General features: G+C 35.1%; 5 protein-coding genes across 5 annotated transcripts; 1 reads left to right on the top strand and 4 right to left on the bottom strand.

Annotated features, from left to right (window-relative positions):
* Window positions 1-578: 578 nt before the first annotated feature.
* Window positions 579-2295, bottom strand: PKNH_1122600 (troponin c-like protein, putative; the record flags this gene model as incomplete). The annotated part of the gene is made up of 8 exons (XM_002261367.2): window positions 579-594; window positions 698-748; window positions 917-1008; window positions 1238-1341; window positions 1473-1524; window positions 1671-1724; window positions 2027-2074; window positions 2290-2295. The coding sequence occupies 8 exons, from the start codon at window positions 2293-2295 to the stop codon at window positions 579-581; spliced, it is 423 nt and encodes a 140-aa protein (XP_002261403.2).
* Window positions 2296-3556: 1261 nt separating this feature from the next.
* On the bottom strand, window positions 3557-5098 carry PKNH_1122500 (E3 ubiquitin-protein ligase RNF5, putative; the record flags this gene model as incomplete). Its single annotated transcript, XM_002261366.1, has 1 exon — window positions 3557-5098. The coding sequence occupies one exon, from the start codon at window positions 5096-5098 to the stop codon at window positions 3557-3559; it is 1542 nt and encodes a 513-aa protein (XP_002261402.1).
* A 2960-nt stretch (window positions 5099-8058) lies between these two features.
* On the bottom strand, window positions 8059-8610 carry PKNH_1122400 (mitochondrial import inner membrane translocase subunit TIM22, putative; the record flags this gene model as incomplete). Its single annotated transcript, XM_002261365.1, has 1 exon — window positions 8059-8610. The coding sequence occupies one exon, from the start codon at window positions 8608-8610 to the stop codon at window positions 8059-8061; it is 552 nt and encodes a 183-aa protein (XP_002261401.1).
* Window positions 8611-9525: 915 nt separating this feature from the next.
* On the bottom strand, window positions 9526-10549 carry PKNH_1122300 (protein DJ-1, putative; the record flags this gene model as incomplete). Its single annotated transcript, XM_002261364.1, has 3 exons — window positions 9526-10004; window positions 10241-10298; window positions 10517-10549. The coding sequence occupies 3 exons, from the start codon at window positions 10547-10549 to the stop codon at window positions 9526-9528; spliced, it is 570 nt and encodes a 189-aa protein (XP_002261400.1).
* A 1336-nt stretch (window positions 10550-11885) lies between these two features.
* On the top strand, window positions 11886-12899 carry PKNH_1122200 (conserved Plasmodium protein, unknown function; the record flags this gene model as incomplete). The annotated part of the gene is made up of 1 exon (XM_002261363.1): window positions 11886-12899. The coding sequence occupies one exon, from the start codon at window positions 11886-11888 to the stop codon at window positions 12897-12899; it is 1014 nt and encodes a 337-aa protein (XP_002261399.1).
* Window positions 12900-16804: the final 3905 nt, after the last annotated feature.

Below are 16804 nucleotides of genomic sequence, written 5' to 3'. Positions count from 1 at the left end.
ATATATATATATATATATATATATATATATGCCCGTGTGTACGCATGCATGTGTGTACCGCATATGTATATGTTGTGCAGGTGTACCTAGCGAGTATAGTGAGCATCATGACGAGACAGAAATGCTGCAATTATGTTATTAATTTTGTGTTTTTTTTATATAGTTTGTAAAGTAATTATTTTTGCCGCCATTTTGCTAACACTCGTGCTTTCATTAATTTTGAGACTCATTATCATCATATTATTGTTGATTTTTCATTATTACCATATCTCTGCCTTTCTGTTTATTACTATATATATTTTTTTTTTTTTTTTTCTGTGTCTTCAAATTCATCCATTTGGAGGTTTTGCCACTTTGTGTGTGAACTACGTAACAGAAGGCGATTCCGAAATGATTAGTTCAAAAATCTGAAGTGTAATTCATAAAATTTTGCGAGGATGCTTGCTACGTAGAGGTAGTGTAAATAAAAAGGGGGGGGCGACTTCCCGCATGGAGATTTTTGATTTGGGCTGTGCTGAATATGGTCATTGGAATGGAGGGCATACCGACTGTGGTCCTACGTCACGATGAGCTTTACATTACTGGGCTAGCAACCTACAAAAAAGGGGGAGCACCAAACAGGTGTCACACGTGCCAAATCAGATACCACATAAGCATACGCGTGCGTGCTGCGAACACACCGCGCAGGTGTCGTTACTTGTTGAGGAACTCTTTGTAATCAATTTGGTCCGCTTCGTTGCACACCTCCCTAGAAGTGTTCGAAAAATACATATATGTATATATGTATGTATATATGTATATATATGTATGTATATATGTATATATATGTATATATATGTATGTGTATATATAAGCTGCGCTAACGAACCCTTCATTGCATCAAAATGGAGAGTCTACTGCACCGTGTCTTACGCACCTGATAATTACATCCATTTCTGCAGTGGACATTCTTGACCCAACAGTGGTGAAGAGTGACTTAAACTGATCCTTGGGAATTTTGCCTGTTCTCTTTTTTTTTTTTTTTAACGATAAATGAAAGGTAAAAATAGTATATGTTATGACCACATGTATGCTGAAATTGTGACTATGGAAATATGCGCATGGTTAAGGAACAAAGGAGGGAGAATTGCATCTCCCTTTTTTTTTTTTTTTTTTTACAATATTTAAAATTCTTTGGAAGTTACAAACACTATTATAAACATGGGAATAGTTAAGCATAAATATGGACGCTATTTACATTAACATCATAATGGTTAAATACATCCTCTAATACTTCCGTGGATACACTAGGCAACTTGAGTTTTCCGCAGAACTTTTTTATATTTGACAAGGAGCATATCCCTAAGTGGAGTAGGTAAAATATAGTAATGGAAAGTGTGATGTGGAAGGGGCCACTATAAATTCCTTTTGGGTCTATCCTTTTTTAAAAATACATTTAGAGGTCAATGGAACTTGTTTGCTCCTTTTCCAACCGTTGGTGGCGTGGATAAATTCGTCTATATCTTCCTTCGAAGGGACATAACCCTAAGGGGAGAAAATGGACTCAGGTTAAGAAAGGCCTATCGGGAGTTTCATTAATTTGAAGAGTTTCGCTAATGGCGGGGTTACCCTCGAGGATATTTCTTCAAAAAGGACGGAATGACTCCGCTGCATCCCCTTCGAAAGCTTACCAACTTGTACACAATAATCAGGGCGTTCTCTATATTTACATTTTTGGATCCATCCTATGCAGGGGGGGGAATAGTTTTTCAAAAAAGTGGACAACAGTTTGAGCACGTCGGGGCAAAAAAAAAAAAAAAAAAAAAAAAAAAAAAAAAAAAAACATCGTAACGGTGCACTGAAAAGAAATGCACCAGAAATGTAGACAAATTTTTTCACTACAAACGCGTGCCACTATCAACTGTGATGCAATGGTACTATTCCACATGCAGTACTGTTATCATTATGGGTATGCTCCCTTTTTGAACACCAATGAGGTAGGGGAACAATAAGCTTTTTTTTTTTTTTTTTTTTTTTTTTTTTTTACAGATAGTTTATTAAAAAGGGAAGTTAGCTCAACTTCTCGCGCCAGTTCCTGAGTTGCATTAGAAATGAGGAAAACGAAAATAAAAAAAATGAGGGACATACTATAACATGGAGAAACATGCCCTGACAGGAGAAACGTGAGAAGACCCCAGGAAATATAAATAAGTTCACACATTGCACCTCACAGTTAAACATAATATAGGCACTTCGTACACATGACATTGTGTGCGCGTGCAAATCCTCTGTGAAATTATTTAAACGTACCTCCATTGGGTCAACCTTCCTGTCGTGTAATCTGTGAAATTTGCGCAGGAATTTTTCCCTCCTCTGGGTAACCACTACAACCTACCACTGAGGGCATAATAACTGACCAATTCAGTTTCTAAAAGAAAATGTCCACAACTTTTCTACTGTAAAGGAGCGCAGAAGGTGTATCCCGAACGAGAAAATTGTATTTCCGATTTCTTAATAGAACATTCGCATACACTTAACGTATGCATATATTTACACTGCGCTCTCGCCGGAACGTTTTTGGAAAAGAGAGGTGGGTAGGGATCCAAGAGGATCAGGAAAAGTTTGTATCGATCTAATTAACGAAAAAAAAAAAAAAAAAAAAAAAAAAAAGGGGAATTCACCGTGCAGGCATACATAAAATATATTCGCACGCATGCACGCGTAACTACGCACATGTGTACACTTACATGATTTGCACATGTTGCTCACTCCACGCTAAACCGAAGGCAAAAACAATTACTCTTATGGGGTGGAAATAATTAAATGTTGCAGTTATGCTTATATAAGCTAAATATTAAAATCAAACGTAAAAAGGAGATGCATAAATAAACGCATGAGCATATGCGTGTTCACATATAAATATGGATGAACCATTTAATAAAAAAAAAAAAAAAAAAAAGAGGAAAAATATGAAAGCATCCTCTCCTCAAAAAATTTGCAACGATAAAATAGCACACTGAATGTGCACTATTTGCATCTTTACGTTTATACAGAAATGGAAAGACGTAAAAGAGGAGCAACTCTTCATATAAGCGCACAAGATACATATACATGTCCGAGTGTGCCTATCCAAAGGGGTAGTAATCACACAGGGGGTGGGGGATCACGTGGATACATACACATGTTATACATATACGAAATGTACACATTTGTGAAAAATGAATTAAAATAGACTGCTTGGAGGTCGAAAAAAGGAGAAAAAAAAAAAAAAAAAAATTGCAAAATGGGATTTTGCATGAAATTTTTTTTTTTTTTTTTTTTTTCCCAACTTGGTTGATACATAGAATTAATTTGCCTAAAAAGACTTCAAAAAAACAAAAGGTACACATGGGGCGGCTGTGTGTGTGTCATGGGACCATAGATGCGCTTCGACCTCAGGGGAATCCTTCCGCCCATGTACATGGGCTCATACATATAAAAACATATGTACACGTATAAACATATGTACATGTATAAACATATGTACACGTATAAACATATGTACACGTATAAACACATTTAGACATATGCATGAACCCTAAGATGAGTAGAACAAAATATAGAGGGACAAAAAAAAACCCAGGAAAAAGAAAAAGGAGGATGCAGCTTCCGCTTGATACGTTTCTGCCTGGGTTCTGTTGTCACCACCACGGTTTTCATAAAAGTACGGCTCTTCCGTCATGTTGGTGTAGGACATTCCAAAGGAAAAGGGGTTCACCCAAACGCCAAAGGAAGCCCTTAACCCTACATTGTTAGAATAACCATTATTTCTCCTAACACTTTCTTTTCTTTTCGGAGTGGGTCTAGGTTCTTCCTTATTCGAATATTTATGTTCTGTGCTATTTTTTCCCCTTCCATACAGAGGTATTACATTTTCCCTTGAAACTTCAGCTTTGCACACAGGACAGTCATTATTTTTTTTAATCCAAGCGGAGAGACATAACCAACAGAATAGATGGCCACATTTCGTTACCACTGGGTCTCTCACATCATCAAAACAAATGTTACATTCGAATGTACTTGTACCATCATTTTCTGATGTTGTATTCTTGTTGGAATTTATTTCCGTTTTGTTTTTTTCTTCCGAATTGTTATTATCATTACTGTGTTCTACATTTTTCTTGTCTTCACTAATGTCACTTTTTTCTTCCAATTTTTTTTTTTCATCCTCATTTGGGCCTTGTTCCTTTTGTACCTCAACTTTTCCATCTGCATTCTCTTTATATATATCATCCTCGAAGGTAAGCTTTTTGTATTTTTCCTTTACCCCACTACCTTTTATCATAACGTCGTTATTGTGATATGCCCCCCCCTCTTTTAACTCATCCCTCTGAGGACACTCCTCTCTGGTACCCTGTTCCTTGGGGGTACTTTCTCCTAATACGTTTTTACGATTCACTATGTTGTTATTATTTTTGCCTACAGTTACGTTTTGCCAACTGTATGTACTCTGGAAATCGGTTGATAGTATCCTCATATGGGGAGGCGCTTCTTTATTGTAGTTTTCGCAGTTGGTTATTCCCACTGTATGTTTAGGGGTGCTATTTGTAAATGCGTCAACAACTGGGGAGTGATTTCCCCCCTTTTCGGGGTTCACAAATTTGACCTCCTCTCTTGCTTCCGCATTGGAATTACCATCCTCGGCGTTTCCACTATCATTCTGTTGTGTGCTACTTTTTAAGAATGGCAGATCCTCCCTTTTTTTAAAAGGGTCCACGTTACCGGAGCTTATTTCGCTCTCTTTGATACTGTCTGGGGCGTTGTTCTGAGGCGTCAACGTACTCTTCATTTGACCTTCCCCTGAACAATCGCCATTTTTATCGTTTAACCGTATGGACGATAATTGTAAAGAGTTTTCTTCGCTTTCATTTTTTTTTGCGTAATTTGGGTGGGAACTTCCTGAACGCTCATCCGCCAAGCTTTCTCTTTCTCCCTTGGAAGTTAATTTACTTTTTATGTCACAGAGCAGCGGTTCTGGAGACTCATCGTTGTTGTCCTTCCTATTGAGGAATTCTTCGTTAACATCATAATCGTATATTACATCGTACAGCGAATCATATTCGTTTTCTTTCTCATTCATTTTTGGGCTTTCGTTTAATCATTTTAAAAAAAACAACGGGGGGGAGGTTTCTTTTTTCTTTTTTTTTTCTTTCTACCTTTTGAAAAGAGTTGTGCATATATATGTATGTATATTCTTCCTGGCTAACTAGCTCGTATAAATGCGGAAGGCTTCTTTTTTTTATTTCCTTTCTTCTGGTCTAATTGAATTAAGCAGTGCGAATTTTAATCAAGAAAAGAAAATGATTTACGCGGAAACACTTCTTCAAAATATTGTATACTTTTCCACAGTCGTATACGTGTGAGTGATTCTCGCAATGCAGGATTGACTTGTTTGAAACTCCAACGGGTGAAATGATTATTTTACAAAAAAAACAAAAGTGGGTAAACAAGGCCTAACATGTATATAATTGTACACGTCTCTGTATTGAATACATTTTTTCTTTCATACATAAATGAAGGTAATGAATATTTTATAATATTCCGCTTCGCGGATATCAAAACAAAACGCATTTACACGAGGGAAAGTGAGAAAATTGACTCTTTTGCTTAAACTTGTAAAAAATGATAAAAATGCTGTTTTAATTTTATTTTAACTTTTTTTTCCTTTTTTCCCCCCCTTCTTAAAATGCAACGCTCATTTAAAGCAAAATATAATAAAACATGTATGTAATTTTTTTGCATTCCCCATTAAAAAAAAAAAAAAAAAAAAAAAAAAATTTTGTATGATGTAAATGAGCGAGTTGACACAATAATAATTTTAGGCCACCTTTTTTAAGACAATTTTCTTAAAACAATAAACAATTTCTTGATTAATTTATATATAGACTTAAATAATACAAACATAGAAGTTATAAAAATGCGTTAAAAATGTTTTTTTCTGCAAGAAAGAAAAAAAAAAAAAACAGCAAACTTTTGAATAACATCTTTTTTTTTTTTTTTAACGGCGTAATTATTGGATGAGCCACCATACATGAATATAACTCGGTTATTCCAATGTAATGTAGAAAAGAATTTGAAACCCGTTACACCTTTCAAGTGGAGATCCTCATAACTTGCTATTAAAAAAATGGAAATTTTCCCCCAATGAGTTTATTTCGAATTAAAATGCGGAACGCCGGAAACTTATATGTATCATCATGTATACACTACACATCCCAGTACACTAGGGTGTCAATAAACCATACGATAGAAGGAAAATATTTTCAAATTTGAGAAACGTATTACGTTGACATATTAACATCTTTAGAACTGTGCTCGTGTTTTTTTTTTTTTCCCCGCTCCTCCTATTCACAACATAATGCATGCTTTATTTGCAAATGTACTTTTAATGGATTCCTAGGAGTTGACAAATATGTCGAACACATTAATCCTTTTATACCACCAATCGGTTATACACGCATCTGCTTGGTATTTCAAACTAATTAAAAGAACAAAGGAAGGCTCCCCCAGAATTTCTTCGCTTTGAACGTGGACATGTTTTTTTTCAGCCAACGATTAGAGATAATAACTTTTTTTCGAAGATTAAACCTTCTTCTTTGAGAAAATTGCTCTTCCTTTTGCAAAAGATGCGTGTACGATTGTGTTTCCAAAGCGTTGGGACGGAATACTTTATATACAGTGTTTTTTAAAAAAAACAACTGTTTATATATGCACATGTATCCCCTGTGTTTGAATGCTTAGCCCTGTTGGTATGCTTCTATTAGTCGTAGCGTATGCCTGGGGTCACGTTCATTGCGCTATCACTGCTAGAAAATTGAAGTCGTGCTTTCCCTCATTTTGCATGTCATGGGTTTTAAGAAAATTTATTTATGGAGGCAAAAAGTTCATTTGAAGCTATGTACTCTTAGATTATTACTACGGCAACCAATCCATCGGCTACTAGTGATGTCTGATGGGTATGTATAATGTACCATTAGATGCTACACCCCTGTGCGACGTATTTTTTTCCAAATTTTCTTGTCCATTCCTTCACCGTCACTCGAAAAGTGCGCTTATAATGGTTGGGAATAAAAATTAAATTTGAAAAAAATAAAACAAAAAATCATGCTGCGTCAATGCTGACATTAGAATATATTTGTGTTTCCTAAAAAGGGGCACCTCTTACAAAACCCTTTTTCAGTGACAGAGCTAGAAAATACTTCTTTCTGAAAGGGGCGTTACCCAGAAAGGTAAGAACAAGAAGTAAAGAAGAAAAGAACGGGTACTGTAACCCTCCTACGAAGCAGTTATATATATATTTCCTGTTTTAAAACTGGTGGGCATATTTAATGTTTCCTTCATTTTTGCAGCGCATTGGCGTATGCAGAGACGCCACTAACGTTTATTATGTGGCTAGCTAAATTATATATATTATATATACTTATGTACACATGTGTAGAGCAAATCGGACGAAAAATATGAACCGTTCATATTTTTTTCTGGAAAACATCTCCCCTATAGCTAGTTTACACACACATTAGGCATTTTTTTTTTTTTTTTAAGCGAAGGATTTTAATCTGCTGCAAAGCTAATTTGTAGTTTCTGCAGCTTGATAGGAGAGCATTATCAAATTTTGTGCATCTCGTTAGTACTTCCATTTCTATAGTTCCCGCATAAGCGCGGTTCTGTGGGAGCATTTTTTTTAGTTACCCGTTTAGCCCTTATCCTTTAACACACACTCGTTCTTTTAAAACTATTACTTGTGAAAACCATTCGTAAATGTTTTACACACCAACTGGGCTTATTAATCCCTTTTTACACATGAAAAGGGGGAGGAGGGTTGTGTTTCAAAATTTATGTTAAATGTGGGAATGGTGAGGAGCAAAGCATGCACATATAAATCATATGTAGATATATATGTACACACGCACAAATAATGCTAATCAGTGTAATTTGGACGAATGTACATCATTGTACAGAAAAAAAAAAAAAAGAAAAAAAAAAACAAGTGATATTTTTCAAATAAACAAAAACAAGAAAAAAAAAAAAAAAAAAATGTATTCAAAATTTTTTGGACCTTTGCAACTTTTCAATAACGGCAGAAAAGGCTGCAAAACTAGCACACCCTCCAACCATGGAGGGTATCCCTTTTTTGTACGAAATAGTAGCTCCTGTTAAGCAGCCAGAATATAACGTATTAGTTATGTCATTTGCTGCTCTAATTTTTTGTAAAGAATTTTCATAGAAGGAGAATAAAAATCCTATTTTTGCAAAATTGAGACAAGAGCTTTTTATTGATTGTTTAAACAAATGAAACTGTTCCTTCAGTTGTTCCTTGTAACTTAAATTGTAATCTATATTGGTTGGCTGCATACTAAAAAAAAAGGCACCAATTAAAACACCCACAAATCCTCCACCAAGGCCCATTCCGATACATTTGGGGATAATTCCCTCATTTAAGTATGTGTTGACTTTCAAAAATATTTTCTCCTGATCAGTTAGTTCTTCTCCCTTTTTAAAAATTTTAAAATTTATATATTTGTCATTCAGCAAAATGTTATTGTTGCGTCTGTTTTGGTAATTGCTACCATTGTCGTTGTTATTTAAATTCATTTTGCGCTATAAAGAAATTTCACTGTTAGCTTCGGCAATGAATGAATTTACATATCTTGTAAGATAGTTTCTCTCGAAGTTGTATTGTATTTCCTTTTTTAAAATTGTTTTTTTTTTTTTTTTCTGGCGCATTCGGGGATATAGAAGTGCTTGCTACTTTTGCTTCTATATAAATTATATATCAAAACTTTGCCACCTTTGGAGCATTCAAGCTCTATGCATATTTTACATTTTTCGTAAATTACAAAAAGGTGTTTCTTATAAGAAGAAGGAAAAGGTTGTCATTTTTAAACAAAAAAGAAAAATATTAAAAAATTAAAATTTTGTTTTTTTCGAGTTGGAAGAAAAAATAAATAAATAAAGTGCATTTGCCGTATCTACATTTTTTTTTATGTGAATGAACAACTCGCTTCCAGCTCGTAATCCATATGGTGGTTTTTTAGAAAAACGACGTTTTTCTGTATTTCTTTTAGCAACGGTTTGCGGTTGAAAGTTTATTAAAAGAGATATTTAACCGTTATGTTGACCATTTGAATGTTTGAAAAAATGAGTATACACACGTTTTATCATTTGACGCGTATTTCTCCTTTTTTTTTTTTTTTTTTTTTTCCACCTTCACATGGAGATCTTATTAAAACAACTTTTCTTTTGCGTAGAAGTTAGCGTGTTTTCAAAATAATTTCCGTTTAAAAAGGGATACGTTCACAGGTGTTACTTTAGAGTTTTTTCCGATCTAGGAATGCACATGGGGAGAATATGTACACGTACAAGTGTATGTATATATGCACATGTAAACTTTTATGATAGCACTTTCTTCGCGCGCTTAAAATAGGACACATTCATGCAATGCAAGTGATGGTGCGCATTTTTATATCCATAATGCTCCGTACCAACGAGCAGAAGCGGTATGGTACATTAAAATGTCACAGATGGGTGAAGTAAAAAACCGCTAGCAAGGTTAAGAGCTGCATCTCTGCTTAACAATATTTCCACAATCTTAAGGGCAAATTCGACAGCAGATCCTGGGCCCACGGAGGTTATACAGTTCTTTGATACGCAAACTCTTCCCTTGCCGATATGCTTGAAATCAGTTTCGAACGATGGGTATGCTACTGCCTCAACGTCATCAATTAGGGAATGGCGATGTAGGACAGTTTCAGGTGCTGCACATATGGCCGCATAAAATCTGTTGCTATTTTTCTGTGCCTTCAGCATTGTAATAACAGTTGGACAATTCGATATTGCGTTCGATCCTTTCATGCCTCCTGGAATAATGATAACATCAAAGATGTTATCCTTCACCTTGTCAATTAAGGTGTCCGCAATGATAACATTTTTCGACTGCAAGCACACCTTTTCTGTTTCCTCTACGGATGCTGTTGTCACGCTGATGTCTTTCGTAAAAAAGAAAAGGGGAACACGTATATATATATATATATAAAAGGTGCGAAAAATATATCCTTGCGATATACACATACGGCATACCTCATACAACATTGTTTTTTCCGTCATATGTGTAACATTTTCTCTTCATTTTTTAAACCGACAGATATATTAAATCATAATTTTTCCAACACATAATAAGCATAAATGCCACTGCAAGTTCACATGTGTGGGAATTTTTCCTTACTAGCTCTCCTTAGCACATCGACCGTTGTAATATATTCCACATCTTCCGATCCTGATGCCTTGGGAGCAAAGAGTCGTCAAAGAGAGAGGGAGAGAGAGAAAAAAAAAAGAGTGAGTTAGGATGAATTAAGAAGGGCTTTCTTTAACAAAAGGGGGTGAATTTGCCAGGGTTATCTTCCCAAATGTACACGAATGGGCATACTAATAACGTAGGTAAGCACATAGGTGTTCAATCATCCTATTCTTATCGACACAGAACAAAATGGCAATCTCTTACCACTACAACTAAGGCTGTTTTTTTTCCGCTCATGGTGATTTTATACGATATGAAAGGGTATAGGGCTTTGCTTGGCAAAATGTACGTAAAGGAGGGGGGCAACCTATATGTATACTAATAAATGGAGGTGGGCAACTATTCCGCGTAGCAATTAAGAAATGGCAGTTTTTATTTGTATCAAAAAGAGATTTTGCGTTTAATTATATGTGATATTTTAAAAATGCCCCTTTTTTTTTTTTTTTTTTTTTTTTTTTTTCTTACACATTTAATGTGACTCCTTATATGAAATGCGGAAAAAAGTAACGTTCAGGGGAAGTAAGGCATAACGCCTTCGAATTGAAGGGGCATACCATCACCATGTGCTCATTTTGTATACATGTGCGAAAGCATTTTTGGGTGATGGGGATTCACCTGCGATGATATAAAGAACCCTTCTATATAAGGGGGGTATGTATTAGAAGAAAAATGCATGCAAAAAAGCAGAAAACAGAAAAAAGAAAACAAATGCAGTTACATTTGCGAGTATAAACTGAAGAAAAAATAAAAACATAGAGAACGTTATAAGTTGCTTAAAAGGATACATGCTGATAGTTTATTTTCATTTTCTATAGTTTTCTTAAATAGTCCAATATGTAACTTGTAAAGTTTGTTCATTATGTAGAATCATACGCAAGTGAACGCCACACACACACGAGCATAACATTTTCTTTTTCGTTCTTTCCTATACATTCTGACAAATAATGGCATTATTTTGAGCAATAGTTTGGCCCACCTGTACACATTGGCTCAGCGAAATTTGAAGTAGAACTATTTTTGCCCTGCCATCTGCTCCCGTGTAACAAGCCAAGTTTACAAAATGGACGCTAATACAGGGCGAGATTTTTCAATAGAGACCCCCTTTCAACTGTGAGCTAAAAATTCCGTAGAGGAGGAAAAATTCCTACCTGGGCATATAGAAGGGGTAATTAAAAACAATTTAGAAGATAGTGCATAAAATAATTTACACACAATATGTCGCACACATACGCAGGACGTGAATTAATTAACGTAAGAGAAGAAATGGAGGCCAGAAGTGTGTGAGAAAAATCGCTGATACGGACAAAGTACCTGAGGAATTATCCCACAGGAAAAAAAAAAAAAAAAAAAAAAAGGTCACATAGATAGGTATATGTGCATACAATATATACATATACACATCTGTGTAGTTAATTTTACGTTTACCGGCACACGCGCAGAGGCAAACTTAAGCCTTGCGAAAAGGGAGGAATTTTGCCAATTTAAAAAAAAAAAAAAAAAAAAAATGAACATATTGGAAGGAAGGCGCTTTACAGAGAAAGAACATATCTGATGAAAGACACATCTCCACATAATGAACGACGAAGAAATGAGTTGCGTAGAGGAAGGTGTAAAAAACAAAAAGGACAACAAGGTCCTTTACATGCACCAAATTTTGGAGAACCAATTTGATAAACAAATAAAACAAGAACAAAATATCTATGAAAGAAATGCAGACTTAAGAAAGTACGAAGATTATATTTCTCAAAAGAAAAAAAGGGCTTTCACCCTTGGAGCCATTGATGGAATAGGTGGTATTAGCTTCTTAAATGCCCCTTTGATGAATCCTGAAAATGCAAAGATTGACCCACCCATTTTACAATTACCGTCGGCAACCAATTTGATAAAAAATGTGCACGTTAAAGTACATCTTGACAAGAACATTGACAGGTCGTACAAATACAGGACCCAAAATAGTAACAAAGACATTATCAGGAATATGAAGCCGATGTATTCCTTGCCCGAGAAAGTTATAACCTATTATATGCACGAGGGGGGCCACTGGCGAGCGGAACAGAATGAGGGGCGCATTAGGGAAGGTGTTATGGAGGATCATTTGGAGAACACCAAAGAAGAGATTAAACCTGATGATGCGCAGATGGACAAAATTACGGACAACTGTACAAATAGCAACGTAGACACGGAAATAGAACCCCCCTGTGAAGACATAGAAATGGTGTACGTTGCTAATGATACGTCCGACAAAGCATTTCACGAAGAGGACTACAATATAAAAAGCTCTTATGTGTCTTCACCTCCCGTTGCGGAGAAAGAGGCGATGTGGTCAAGGGGAACGACAATGTTCCTCGAAGAAGCTCCCTTAGAAGCACACTTAGAAGCACCCTCAAAAGCGAAACTGGTTAAAAAAAACGAAGACCTGAAGACGCTAGCCAATACGGCAAACACATCTTCAAATGATAGAAACGATACGAAAATAAACAAAAATTTGGAAAATGAAGATAACCTGAATTTTTTTAAACTAAATCAAATAATGTCACCTACCTTAACGAATGCTCTTAAAATGTTGGCGGACGACGCTTTCATTTAGATGCAATTATTTCTCAAAATGTTCTCCTTCCCCGTCGAAGGGGGTTGAGAACGTTTCGTTTAGCACCCCCTTTCTATATTTTGCCACTTCTTTATCTTTGTACCTTACCATTTGATTGTGCTCGATTAGCTCAACTTGGTATCTTATTTTATTTTATTTATTTATTTATTTTATTTTATTTATTTATTTATTTTATTTTATTTATTTATTTATTTTATTTTTTTTTTTTTTTGTAATTCTTTCACCCCACCAAAAATGTAGTAACAATATGGGTACCATCAATCCAGGTGCGCTTAGGGCATATATTGAAAAGTGACATGTGAACGTATAATATAAAACGTACACGTGTCGTAATAATGCTTCTGGAATAATGACACAGCTGATGCCATGAGGATTGCTATTCTAAGGTAGCGTGTACGAAATTACCACACAGCGCAGTAATTTTCCTCACATGCAGTTAGCCCTTTTAGAAACAAAACGGACGTATAAAATAGGAGAGCTACATTTGCTTTCCCCCCAAGGGTATAGGCGGTCTTAATTTTACACCGCCCCGCTTCTGAGAAAATTTGCAAGTTAAAATGTGTACGGGAAATAGAGCGTGGAGAACTTCCCCTAAATAGAGGGTATAACATATTGCCTCCTTCTGGGGAGAAAGGCGTACAGGTAAATATATGTATAGACATATATTCGCATTACCCCCCTACTCATTTTCATCATTTCAAGGTACCAAACACAAAGGAATAAATAAGGAATGCAGATAAAAAGTATAACCGTTATTATGGTTGTAGCGAGCTTGCTTTTGTAACAATTTCGAATGATTAGAAAGAAGTATAATCATGTCATCATTATTTTCTTAGGTGGGTCATTACGATAACTCTTTTTTTTTTTTTTCAACTTTTAGTCTATGAAAAGATGATGCTAAAACGTCTTGTTCACCTCTTCCCAGTGAATATGTTTGCCTCTCCCTACAAAAGTGGCACCCAATTTGTCGTAAAGTAAGAGAGCAGAAATTAATACATACAAGCCAACTTGGATTTTTTCCGCATCTTTCCACATAACGTCGTTCTTAATTTATGCTCAAGAAAGGAATGCATTTTCCAGGGTAATTTCTTTTATTTAGGAGGGAAAGCATTGTTTACTTGCATTTTTCTCTTTTCATTTTTTTCGAAAGAGCCGTTCTTTTTTCATGTTTCTAACGTCCACGTGAATTGCTCAATAGTTATGCAAAAGCAAACGTGGGTAATCCATTTGTTACTAACCATAAATGGGCATTCTATAATGTTAACATGCCTGTATTTATGTTGCCTTCTTCTGAAAACTGCGCGGTATTATTAGGGTAAATCAGTAAAAATAAGGCTGTTGCTCGACTAAAGCGTAATGCGGAAAATAGGCTCACAAAACACCTTTCTTTTTCTATGCAACATGGCGGAAATGGGACGATTATCTTAACATGGCCCATGCGAACTAAATGCAAAATGCCAAAGACTTTTTTTTTTTTTTTTTTTTTTTTTTTTTTTTTCCTAACCCCCGGTTCGTATATAACTCCCATTCGGCACTCTATATAAACATGCACGGAAGTTAATATACATATATCGTATATATATTATTAAATGCTATGGTATACCATACCGTTTCCCTTCCCTTCAAGCAATTTCTTTACTCCACTTTTTAATATTACCATTAGGTCGGGACGCAAATGCATATATATAATATATATATGGCAAAGTTTAAAAAATATATATTTTGTGAGAACTCCTTGTTTAGGCAAAGCTTGCTTTTTTTTTCACCGTACATTGCGGTTCCTGCCTTTATTTCCACGACTTAGGGGTAAGGTATATATACATATAATTACTGCAGAATGCGCATAGAGTATAGAGTATATTTTTTACATATACATATATATATATACCATATATAACATACGTATAAAATGCATATGCTTTTTTATGCGTTTATTTTCTAGATGAACATTCTTTTCCCAACTTTATTAATGCAAAAGTGGATTTGGATCCATAAAGAAAAAATTAGAAAAGCGGAAATGAATTAAACAAATTAAAAATAGTTTACAAATCTTGCCTACTAAAGCACATTTCGCCATTTTAACATTTTTCCCATATGCCAGTTCAACCTACGGAAAATATCCCAAACGTATAAAGTAGTATGTATGTTATTACGTACTCAGCGTGCCGATTGTACCATTCAGAAAATTAAATGAATTAAAATTGTGTGAATGTTTTTCCCTAGGCAGCAAATAAAACGGGTAAATTTTGTTTTATTTTATAGCAAATGTTTTCAATTTAGGGAAACGTGTCAGGCCTTACTTTTTTTTTTTTTTTTTGGCCCCCTTTAAATGTACCACAGTACGCATATAATATATATATATATATATATATATATGTATGTATATAGTATATATGCGTAGTTATATAATACTTCGTACAGAATATGCATACCAATACACAAACGCTGGGGAAATAACAAGGCAGAACTTTCACCCCTTCTGTTTGAGGCCAAGTCAGGGAATAGCAACTTCCCTACCTGCATACAACACGCGCACATATGCACTTATGATAATGGCATCCATGGCATATGCGTCGTATGAATAATGTGAATGATGTATGGCGTAAACTCCTCCTTTCTTACATGTACACTTATACTTCATGTGATAAGTGCGCACGCGGGGCTATAAAAATATATTAATGACATTATAATAACACTTGCATATATGCCTAATATACGTTATATACTTTCTTCCCCGCTATACATATAATTTATACAATTTTCACATTTTAGTGTTAACTTTTCATCCATATAATATTGGAATCGCCTCCTCTCTCTTCCATTATTGTAAATTAATTTACATAATTATATGTATATGCAAATATTATATTTGCTACATATACATTTAATTATATCCGCCCCCCCCTGCAATTGTGCGTGTGTTTCTTAATTTTTTTTTTTTTTTTTTTTTTTTTAATTTAAATATATATATATATTTTTTTTTTCTTCACAATTCCAAGTTTTAATTAAAATTTTCATAATTTTATAGAAATTATATGGAGGAATTTTTATTTGTACACAACAGTAATATGTACATGTACGTGTTACAGATATTTTTATATGTAACATTTTATATGCGTAGCCCATATACGTGTAATAGTTTTTTACGCTTGGCTTTCCCCCGCGCGGCAACGAAGTAGTTCATGTGCCATTCCTTTTATGTTGGCCACACGCCTATCCCCAAGCGAGTGACGAGCAAGCGAACGTACATGTGCCTATGCGAGTATGCGCTACGTATGTTTGCGTGTCGTGTATCTCCCCCCCACACAAGCGCATGTTCCATGCGAAGCGTAAGAAATGCATTCCGTACGTAAATGCATGTGACAAGCGCCTCGGCTTGCTCTGTGCTATGCTTATTACATTCAGCGCCGTATATTTTGCGCCGTATATTCTGCGGCGTATATTCTGCGACTTGCATTTTATACACTCTGTTTTGTGCCTCATATATTTCTTCCCCTGTTTTGTGCCCCATATATTTCTTCCCCTGTTTTGTGCCCTCCATTTGTATCATTCATTTTTCGTTTTCCATTTTTCGATTTCCCCCCTGTGCCCATTGCATTTCATATTTCTTTAGATTTAATTTTGAAATTTGTACTCCCCCCCCCCTTGCGTATGTTTGCTCCAAAACATAAATTAAAAGCACTTCCATCCATTTATTGGGATATATATGTGTACGCATTTATGTTATTCCCCAATTCATGCCTGGAAACATACATGCGTGTGACTACATGAATATATTTCTATATGTGTATACCCACATGTGTGCACTTACATATATATATATATACAGACCTGTAATTAGATTGTTAATTTAATTTAATTAATTTTCTCACGTGTATGAGTGT

This window comes from Plasmodium knowlesi (genome assembly GCF_000006355.2).
Source record: "Plasmodium knowlesi strain H genome assembly, chromosome: 11".
NCBI classification, from domain to species: Eukaryota; Apicomplexa; class Aconoidasida; order Haemosporida; family Plasmodiidae; genus Plasmodium; species Plasmodium knowlesi.
Note: the sequence above shows the minus strand (reverse complement) of the source record. Positions and strands in the feature narration are given on the sequence as shown.